Source organism: Protopterus annectens, chromosome 4.part1, assembly GCF_019279795.1.
Source record: "Protopterus annectens isolate FY-2018-M chromosome 4.part1, PAN1.0, whole genome shotgun sequence".
NCBI lineage: Eukaryota > Metazoa > Chordata > Ceratodontiformes > Protopteridae > Protopterus > Protopterus annectens.
This window is the reverse complement of record NC_056734.1, coordinates 649904997-649916890: the sequence shown is the minus strand read 5'-3', so window position 1 is coordinate 649916890 and position 11894 is coordinate 649904997. Positions and strand designations below refer to the sequence as shown.

General features: G+C 43.7%; 1 protein-coding gene across 1 annotated transcript in view; it reads left to right on the top strand.

The window, feature by feature from the left end:
- The first annotated feature begins 352 nt into the window (after nt 1-352).
- LOC122801265 (vomeronasal type-2 receptor 26-like) overlaps nt 353-11894 on the top strand; it is a 47854-nt gene continuing 36312 nt past the window's right edge. The window contains exon 1 of the mRNA XM_044070815.1: nt 353-395. Within this exon, the coding sequence (XP_043926750.1) occupies nt 353-395 (43 nt within the window). The remainder of the gene's footprint in view (nt 396-11894) is intronic.

Sequence of the window (11894 nt, the reverse complement as noted above, 5' to 3'; positions counted from 1 at the left end):
TTACATGGAGGCTGAAACTGAAACTGCAGTAATAACTGATCACATCATCCAGCACTACAGTGTAATGTTCAGCCAGAGCCAACAGTATCTGTGGGAATGGACCTCCCTGTGGGATGACTTTGTCCACAGGGGAAATAATGTTGACCTGCATGCATGAACATATGGGCAGGTCTGGCATCATACGATTGACCTGATACTCCATGCCTGATAAAGGGCTGCTGCCATGACCAGGGACCACACAGCCACAGGTGGGGGTCCTGCCATGCAGGCCCCACTTACACCCACCAAGGAGCTTCTTGCCAACCTTGGGACACCCAAGCCACCCCAACATCAGAGTCCATATACCCGCAATATGGAGGTGGGTGGCACCCGCACAATGGGCGAGGAGCATGCAGGTAAGTCCACAGTGGAGATCAATAGACTAGTGTAGCAGCCATACTGATGTCCATAGAGTATCTAAATGCAAATGTCAGGTCAGAATGCAGTTGTAGTTGGGTTTTGTAATACTCAGACATGAACATCTATGGTGAAGGTTAGCAAACTGTGTAGTACTGGAGCTTGTACCATAAATGTGCAGAAAAGCTGCATTCATCTTCTACCAATGCCACATGTGAGTCTGCTGACAATACCTCTCTCCCACAACTGCAAAGGTTGCAGCAGTCTGGATGTGGGACAGCATCCTGATGCTGGTGAGTATGGAATTGTCCTGTTGGGGTTCACCAATACCCAAGGCATGTTAAGGGCATGCAATTTACCATGCACACAAGTGTCACTCCTAGCCATATTGCGTTATGTGCATGTTCACTTGTGATGGGGTTAACTGCATTGCATCACAGTGGTCACCACAGGGGCCTATATGCAGGAGTCATAACATTTCCGTAGCATACCTCACAGTCTGTTAGTGCAAGAAATCTCAACAGAGACTGACAAAATGGGGGGACAAAAGCCTGAAAATATGGACATATTTGAAATATTACTCTTATACAGTGGCTATAAAAAGTGTGCAAACCTCTGTTAAGATGTCAAGTGTTTGTGATATAAAAAAATTAGACCACAATATTTCATTCTACACCTGTTCCCACCTTTAATGTGACCTATAACCTGAACAATTCACTTGAAAAACAAACAAATCTGTCAGGGGACTAAATAGGGATACAAAGCCTACAATAAGCTGGATGCATATGCATGCACACCTGTCAACTAATACTTTGTTGGAACAGCTTGTGATTTAATTACAGTATTCAGACTGCTTGGGTACACACCTGCCATCAAGTAAAGAGACTCTGAGTAACACCAAATAATGGTCTTCTCTCCTAGAAGGATATTCCTGACATTTACTCAATTGCCTGCTACAACAAAAGCCATGGTTCACAGAGAGTTTACAAAGCATCAAAGGGATATCAGTGTTGAATGGTATTACTCACGAGTAGGGTACAAAAACATTACCATGGCATTGCATATACCATGGAACACAGTGAAGTCAGTCATCAAAAGGTGGAGTAGATATGGGATAACAGTGATGGTGCAAGGAACCGAACGTCCCCCAAAACTGATGAAATGACATGACAAAAACTGGTCAGGGAAGCTGCCGGGAGACATACAGCAACACTGAAGGAGTTGCAGGAATCTCTGGCAAGTATTGGTTGTGTGCTACATGTGGCAAAACCTCCTGTATTCTTTACAGGCCTATGGGGTAGGGTTGGAAGATGAAAGCATTTTCCCACACAGGAAAACATCCAGGCCTGAGTACAATTTGCAAAACATTACAAGTCTCCCAAGAGCATGTGTGAAAATGTGTTATGGTGTAATGAGACCAAGGTTCAACTTTTCAGCCACAATTCCAAAGGGTACGTCTGGTGCACAAGCAACACTTCACATCACCCAATGACCACCATCCCCACAGTGAGGCACGATGGTGGCAGTGTCCTGCTTTGGGGTTGATCTTCATAAGCTGAAACTGGGGCTTTAGTCAAGGTGGAGGGAATTATGAACAGTTCCAAATACCACTCACTTCTGGCCCAAAACCATCAGGCATCTGCCAGAAATCTGAAGATGAAGAGCAGTTTCACCTTTCCACGTGACAATGACCAAAAGCATACATCCAAAACAACCTAGGAATGGCACAACCAGAACACAATCGAGGTTATGGATTGGTCCAGCCAGAGCCCAAACCAATCTCTGATAGAAAATTTGGGGTGTGACCTGAAGAGTGCTGTGCACATGAGATGCCCTTGCAATCTGACAGAGTTGGAGGGCTTTAGCAAGGAAGAGTGCCAAATAATGCCAAGTCAAGATATGCCATGCTGATAGACTCTTTTCCAAGAAGACTGCATGCTGTAATTAAATCAAAAGGTGCTTCAACAAGGTTTCATTTTAAGGGTGTGCACACTTATGCAACCACCCTATTGTATGTATTTCATTTATTATATTTTACACTTAACACATTTGTTTGTTTACCAATTAGATTGCACAGGTGATATGTCACATTAAAGGTGGGCAATGTTTTGAAATTGATAATTGTGATTTCACTTTCTATATTACAAGAACCTGGCATGTTAACAGGGGTGTGTACACTTATCATTTCCACTATAAGTTTAGAAAGTTGTAGGTGTAAGAGGATTTGTTTTAACATACATTTACTGCAGGTGTTGTGGTTTGACACTCAAATGTATGTCAATAATTAGTGACATCAATCCTCAGATCATCCCAGTAATATGTCAAACAAACACAGGCATTATGAGGGACAGAGCAAACATATGAACCAGACATTTACAGATTTTGCAAAGATTTCTACGGTTGTAAAGTATGTTATATGGGTGTTATCACTGTGCTATGAAGTGTAGGAGCATGCCTAGTATGACCTTCTATAGTAAGTGTGGGAATCCATTGCAGGAATAGTTGTAACTTCAGTCCAGGGTGTTGTGTGCTACAGCCATACCTTGCAACCTTTTTTTGCAAAATATTTGGAGATAGGCTACCAATATGGGGAAACAATGGCACAAACATAGGGGGATACTGTAACTATTACTCTTATTAATGTATGAGTTGCTTGAGTTACAGGGTTTGTTTTAGCAGACATTTTCTGACTTATGTAATGTTTGACACTGTAATGTATTGTGTCATTACCAACTGACAGATATAATCACATCATCACTGTAATTTACCAGAGAAATATGAGATGGATGATGCACACACCAATATTATGAGGCAAAGTTTAGACATTCTTGCAAAATCTGGCCATTATGGTTTCAGACATGGGCTTTAAAGTGTAGGAGCATGCCCAGTATGACCTTCTATAGTAAGTGTGGGAATCCATTCCAGGAATACCTGTAACTTTAGTCCAGGGTGTTGTGTGCTACAGCCATACCTTGCAACCTTTTTGTGCAAAATATTTGTGAATACCAATAATGTGCACATGGGTGCAGTGTGTATTAGGTGAAGGGCCATCACATACAAATACTACTCACATATTCCAGAGGTGTATATTGTTAGTGACATGGAGTGAAAGTGGCTGCATTGCATGATGTTGAGGGCATGCTCAGAGTATATTGTGGTCTGACTGTGTGTCATGCATGTCACAATTTGGATATTGTGAAGTCTGTGTAATGCCTTTGTGCCACCTCACCTGTATGTGTCTGTATGTGTGTCCATGAGTGTGTGTGTGTGTGTGTGTGTGTGTGTGTGTGTGTGTGTGTGTGTGTGTGTGTGTGTGTGTATACCAGCCAACCTTATAGTACACATATTAATTTACATATGTTGTCTTCCCCTCACAAGTGGCGATGGGGGTCGTGGTCCATCCTGCATGGAACCTGACGTCAGTGTCTCTGCAGACTCTGACAATGATGATAGTCATAGTGAGGCACAGGTGGGGTTGTCAGGGGTTGAATCTGTGTCATCAGTTGGCATCCCACTGTTGTCCACAACATCCCCACATGCAGTCATGATGCCTACAAATACCCCATCCCCAGTTGCCACAGATAATGGACAGTTGGTGGATGGTGGTGTGGAACAGGCTAGTGTTGTGACTATAGCAAGTGTGAGTGTAGACACTTGCCATAGTCAGAGTGCAGGGCAAGGTCCTACATAAGCAGATGGACAGCAGTGTTAGAAGAGGACTGCTGCCTGTCCAGGTCTTGTCACAAGTGGTGCAGCAGATGTCACCAGAAGCATGTTTTGGGTCATCATGGAGGCACAGTCATGTACTGACCACAGCACCAGACAAATACTCAGGGTTTTGGATGCACATCTTCCTGGTGTCATGGCGACCTACATGACCTAGTTGAGGCCACACATGAAAATACTGAGGTCATGAATAGATGTTGGGGTGAGGCTGTGGCACTCCTCAACTGTGCTATGTCTGTGCTGGAGCCTGTGGTGGGAGATGGGTGGCAGCCATGTGGACATAGGTCAGCACCATGATCAGCTGAGGGTTTACAGGGCCATGCACCTTCACACTCCCATAGTGGCAGTACCACCAGCACTACTAAATGGGGGTGCTGTCCAGACCACAATGCAGTAGGCCATGAGCACGTGGTCCTAGCCGGTCCCGTCAGGGACATGGATCCAGCAGACAGCAGTCACCATCAGGGAGTAGTATTGCATCTGGTCTTGGGGCTGGTGGTGCCAGTGAGACCCCTGGCAGGACCAGTTCATGTGTCAGTGGCTGGAGACAATGAACTGTACACTCTGCCATGTATGGTCCACAGCTGTCCAACATACCCCTGTGTAGGGCAGCCACATGGCGTGACTGTGTGCATATAAATACACACACATCACCATCACAGGCAGGTCACCACCAAACACACACACACACCACCTCTGCATGGTCTATTCATAGAACACCCATCCAAACACACACACACATGAGGTCAACCGTATGGCCCAGCCTAGGCTTCTGGCAAACCCACACAATACCCTGTGCATATGATGATACCTTTGCCACATCCCTGTCATCCATACCACTGATGCAGGGAAATGCTAATATAGTTCAGATGCACAGGGTGAATTAAGTACAATTTAGCTATGTAATGCTGTGTAGGGTGCTGACAGTTGGCATTTGTAATGGGTACACTTCAGACTGTGTGTACCTTTTCAGCCATGATGCATTATTGGTGTTAGTATCGCTGACTGAATGTAGTCTTACATGCTGTATTCTGTTTGTGTTCTAGGTGTCTGTGTGTCAGCAAGATGTGGCCCTGCAGACATTTTTTTCTTTATTTATTTATTTTATTTTACATTACGAAGGGGTATGACAGAGTGGTAACACATCGACCATGTCATAGCTGAGGTACAGCTGTATATGTACACATTTACCAGGTCTGTGTAACAGTTATTGCATGTGCCACAGAGCTTATAGGGCTGAGGGGTGTATACAGGTAAGTCTATGGTGGTTGACATCAGCAGCTCTTGTAAAGTGGACAATGGTAAGTGTAGTGGGTGGAACACATCTCAAACTGGTAAAACCCACACCCCCAGAGGATATTGTGTTGACCAAATAAATAGAGAATATTGTTCCCACACACACAGTCACACTCACACACACACACACACACACACACACACACACACACACACACACACACACACACACACACACACACACAGGATCACAGTTGCCAGTGTTGGGTTTGGAACACCTACCCTTCTAGTTAGTGGTAGTACAGTGTTTTGTGGTTATGACAGGTGGCATGGAACTAATAGTGTGAGGAGTGTTTCAAGGTACCTGTAAAGTGAATAACATCACTTGTCCTTGTGAGGTATGGCAATGAGGAGTGTACTGGGTAAGAAAGGACTAATAATACTGTCACCTCTGAGTCTACACACTCACAAACACTGCTATACACAGCAATTCACACACACACATTTGCCAGCATTGACATTTGCAGCCATGCCTATCATGTTAGTCATTCCATACTGTTACATAGCTGTTGCATGCAGCACAGGGCTTACAGGGCAGAATAGTGTTTACAGATACCTCCAAGGTAGTTGTAAACAGTGGGCTTCAAAAACTGGACCTTGGGATGTGTACTAGGAGTATCATGGCCTAAAATTGTAAACCACGGCCACCCAATGGTTATAGTTCTCACTCAAGCACACACACACACACACACACACACACACACACACACACACACACACACACACACACACACACACACACACACACACACACACACACACACACACACACACACACACTTGTCAGGACTGAGATTAGAACCCCTACCTATCTAGTTATTGTGATTACAGTGTTATTCTTTTATTGCATGTGCCACAAATATTATAGGGTAAATAGTGTCTCAAGGTAATTCTTAGATGAACAACATCACCAGACCTTATGAAGTATGGCAATGTGAGATGTATTGGGTGAGAATGGACTCAAAATACTTTAACCTACAGTAATGCACATTCACAAACACAAATACACTCATACACACATTTGCCAGGACTGAAATTAGCAGTCCTGCCTATCTTGTTAGTCAGTCCATACTGTTACATAGTTCCTGCATGCTGCATGGGTCTTACTGGGCTGCAGAGTGTCAACAGATACCTCTATGGTTAATGAAGACCGCGAGCCTTGTAAAGTGGTCCTTGGGATGTGTACTGGGAATGCCACAGCCTAAAAACGTAAAACCCACTCCCACAATGGATATAGTTCTCATTCAAGCACATACAGAGGATACAGTTCTCACACACACACACACACACACACACACACACACACACACACACACACACACACACACACACACTTGCCAGGACTGAGATTAGAACCCCTATTTATCTAGTTATTGCTACTACAGTGTTATGCATTTATCGCATGCACCACAGAGCTTATAAAGTGAAGAGTGTCCCACTGTTCTTGAAAGGTGAACAACATCACCAGCCCTTGTAAAGTATGGCAATGGGCAGTGTACGGGGAGACTGAGGCCTCAAATGCTGTATCCTACAAATATACACACTTACAAACACTTACACGCACACACACACACACACACACACACACACACACACACACACACACACACACACACACACACACACACACACGCGCGCATGCACACACACGCACATACATTTTCACATTTGCCAGGACACAGATGTGAACCCCTACCAATCTAGTTATTGGTACTATAGTGTTATGCAGGTACCGCACACACCACAGGGCTTGTAGGTTGAAGAGTTTCCTAAGGTATCTGTAAAGTGAATAACATCACCAGCCCTTGTAATTTATGGCAATGGGAGGTGTAGTTGGTGAGAAGGGCCTTAAACTACTTTCACCTACATGTTTATACACACACACTTTTATACACACTAATGCACATGCACATGTATGCCAGTACTGAGATCCATAGGTTCATGCTTGTTTACTAGGCGAATGGCCATGGAACCTTTACAAGCCTAGCCTATTGGATTACCCTGGAATCGTGCCACTTGATATTACTCCCCAATGTGTCTATTGAGTATAGCCACTCGAGTGATCCCTGGGGTGAGATTTATATTCCCCATCCACTCATTCAGATTTCACTTGCAGAGGGCCATGTATGTGAAGTCTATTCCATAGTGTGGGCAGTCTCTGGGTTTTTAACCTGTCCCCCCAGCATATTCTGTTGATTGTGTAAATGGGGTTGAGGTCTCTAGGGCATGTGGTGTAGATGGATTTGGTTTCTTTATATGGAGCATGCCTAACAGAGCTGGGTCAGTCATGGCTTTGTAAGTCAAGCAGAGATCACCTCTAAGCAGCCAATATAAGACAGAATAGTTGGAGTTATTGGTGTCTGTCCATATAGGACAAGTGTTTAAAGCCTAGGATCCTCTTTGTGAGGTACGTTTGCAGCCTCTCCAGTTGTTGCAGATGTCTAGTGAGTTAAATGCCAAATTGGCCATTGTACTCGATGATTGGCCTAATGAGGGAAGAGTAGAGGAAGAAAATTACCTCTTTCTTCCTGGATGCAACACCCTTAGTAATGAAGTGTGTCACATAGAAGGACTTTCTGACTACAGTGGTACTGTGGTAGTCAACAGAGAGGTCGCTGTCAACCTGTGTGCCCAGTTCTCTTATAATGACTTCTGTGTTCAGTGGGCTACTATCGATGTGGTGATTCATGGGAAACAAGTTGTTCCCAAAGGGGATAGCAACACATTTTCTGGCACTGAGCTTAAGTCCAGGGTTCGGACAACATTGGTAGGTCTCAGTGAGGCCTTTCTGCAGGATGTCAACATCACTTGGGGAGGTAATAATAGCACCCACCTTGCAGTCATCTGCAAACATTTTCAGCCAGAGTCCATTCTTGTTGGGATAGACTTCAGAGGCATAGATACCAAACACAAGGGGACCCAGGACCATACCCTGTGGTACTCCACTTGTGACTGGTCAGTAGTCTGACATGGAGTCCACTGCTTTCACACTGTGGGTTATATCTGTGAGACAGTTTGCAACCCACCTTGTTATATATGGGTTGATGCCTAGCTGAGTGTGTTTGTCTATGATTCCTGAGTGAGGGATGGTATCAAAGGATTAGAAGCCCCACCTATTTTGTTATTTAATTCCATCATGTTACATAGTTATTTCATGTGGAACAGAGCTTATAGGGCTGCAGATTGTCTGCAACTACCTCTACAGTGGATGACAACAGTGGGCCTTGTAAAGTGGACACTGGGACATGTACTGGGTGGACCACAAAAAAAATATTAAAATCCGTCCCCAATGGATATGGTTCCTAACCAAACATGCACACACAGGATACTGTTCTCACACACACAGACATTTGCCAGGACTGAGATTAGAACCCCTACCTACTTAGGTATTGCTACTATAGTGTTATCCATTTATTGCATACACCATGTACCTTACAGGGTGAAGGGTGTCCCAATGTACTTCTAAGGTGAGGAACATCACCAGCCCTTGTAAAGTACAGCAATGGGAGATGTATTTGGTGAGAAAGGCCACAAAATACTTTAACCTCTACATATACACTCTCACAAACACAAATACACTCACACACACATTTGCCAAAACTAAAATTATAACCCCTACCTAATTATTTGCACTACAGTATTATGCAGTTATCAAACACGCCACAGAGCTTATAGGGCTGAAAGCTACCCAAAGGTACATCTAAGTTGATGACATCAGCATGACTGCTAAAGTAAGGGAATGGGAAGGCTACTGGGTGTGAATGCTCTCAAAACCTTCACCCTAGAAATGCACACAAACACACACTTTTACATTTGCCAGGACTGAGATTAGAACATCTACCTAACTAGTCGCTTGTACTATAGTGTTACACAGTTATCACATGCACCACAGAGCTTATAGGGCTGAGGGCTGCCCAAAGGTACTTCTAAGATGACTAACATCAGTAGGACTGCTAAAGTAGGGCAATGGAAAGTGTACCAGTTGTGAATGGGCTCAAAATCTTTAAAGTACAAATACACACACACATACTTTTACATTTGCCAGGATTGAGATTATAATCCCTACCTAACTACTTTTTGGTATTATAGTGTTACATAGTTATTGCATGTGCAACAGACCTTATAGGGTGGAAGGCTGCCCAAAGGTACTTCTAAGGTGACTGACATCAGCAGGACTGCTAAAGTGGGGAAATGGGAAGTGTACTGGGTGTGAATGGGCTCAAAATATTTAGCGTACAAACACACACTTTTGCATTTCTCAGGACTGAGACTAAAACCCCTAATTAAATATTTGTACTACAGTGTTATGCAGTTATTGGACATACCACAGAGCTTAGAGGGCTGAGTCTAGTCCAAAGGTACTTCTACGGTGAATGGCATCAGCAGATCTTGTGAAGTAGGGCAATGGGAAGTGTACTGGGTGGGAAAGGATGAAACTACTTATTCTTACACACACACACACACACACACACACACACACACACACACACACACACACACACACACACACACACGCGCGCGCACTTACATATGTCAGGACTGTGATTAGAACCCCCTATTTATCTAGTTATTTGAATTATAGGGTTACACAGTTATCACACGTGCTGTAGAGTTTACAGGACTGAAGCCAATCCAAAGGAACTTCTAAGGTGAATGACATCAGCAGATCTTGTAAAGTAGGGCAATTGGAAGTGTACTGGGTGGGTAAGACATCATAATACTTAGACCTACAGAGGCACACACACACACACACACACACACACACACACACACACACACACACACACACACACACACACACACACACAGGTAGGTGATATGATATTACAACCCCCACCTCAGTACCATCAGACAATGATTCTCATCTTCATGCTGGCACATGCCAGTGGTTACAACTGGTATGCAACTGTCGGCAGCAGGACATAACTCTCTACAATTCAGTGTATCCCTGTGTATGACTTACTCTGTGTGTGTGTCTCCCTGTGAGTCTCACTCTATCACTGCCTGTCTCTCTCTTCCCCATGTCTATGTGTGTGTATGCTTGATGTATTGTAATATGTTGCCCATATATATGTGTGTGTATCACACACAACAGATGCAAATATACCACATATGGGCCACCTACGGATGGGTGTGGGTAATCCTGTCTGATGGGTGTGTGTGGAGACAGGTGTACATAGCTGTGTGTATGCAAAAACATCAGCACAATATACACACGCATAGATATATATATATATATATATATATATATATATATACATATATATATATATATATATATATATATATATATATATATATATATAGATATATAGTCCATTGTGGTTTCAGACATGGACTTTAAAGTATAGGAGCATGCCTAGTATGACCTTCTATAGTAAGTGTGGGAATCCATTCCAGGAATAGTTGTAACTTCAGTCCAGGGTGCTGTGTGTTACAGCCATACCTTGCAACCTTTTTGTGCAAAATATTTGGAGATAGGCTGCCAATATGGGAAAACAATGGCCCAAACATGGGGGGGGGGTACTGTAACTATTGCTCTTATTAATGTATGAGTTGCTTGAGTCACAGGGTTTGTTTTAGCAGACATTTTCTGTGTAATGTTTGACACTGTAATGTATTGTGTCATTACCAACTGACAGATATCATCACATCGTCACTGTGATTTACCAGAGAAATACGAGATGGATGATGCACACCAATATTATGAGGCAAAGGCTAGACATTCTTGCACAATCTGGCCAGTTGAGAGGTGTGGCTACAGCCGATTGACTGATGAAGCTGTGTAAAAGGTCCAGCACCTTGGTGATATACTGACTGGGGATCTCCTGGTTGTGCAGTATTCTTCTTATCTGAAAGGTCATATCCTGGTGTGGCCATACCTCTCAACTGTACAGTTTCTCACAGATTATCCAGATTCATGCCTCACATATCTGGTCAGTTTCCCTTAACATTGTGGTTTTCTAGCAAGTTTGTTGCAAATCACTCAGGGTTGCAGTCAGGGAATAATGACTGAACATTAGAGTTTCAGACTTCACATCCTTCATGACATCCATGCTACTACACACCTCTTCTGTTGTTCTATCACCTTACTAACATTATGAGAGCATTATTTCAAAAGTGTGCCTATAGTTGGGCCTTTATCCCACCATTATGTATGGCTTTGTCCAGATTTATGCTCTACAATGTTGAGAGGTATGCTACTAGCATTTAGCAGCATGGCCTTTCATTTGCATTTTGTTGACTGTGTTATGTTAGTAGTATGGACCTCGTGACATTTCCTAAAATGGCACTATGGGTGAGGCATGGACCTTTGCCAGAGGCCTGTATGCCATGTGAGACTGCTGTAGGCCATCTGTAGCAAGGCAGTGCATTCTGTCACTCATATGTTCCCAGGCTGCCAGGCAGTGGATCCCCCTGGGGTGACAGTGGTAAGTGTGGGTAACAGCAGGATGCTCCTTATGGCTAGGGACATA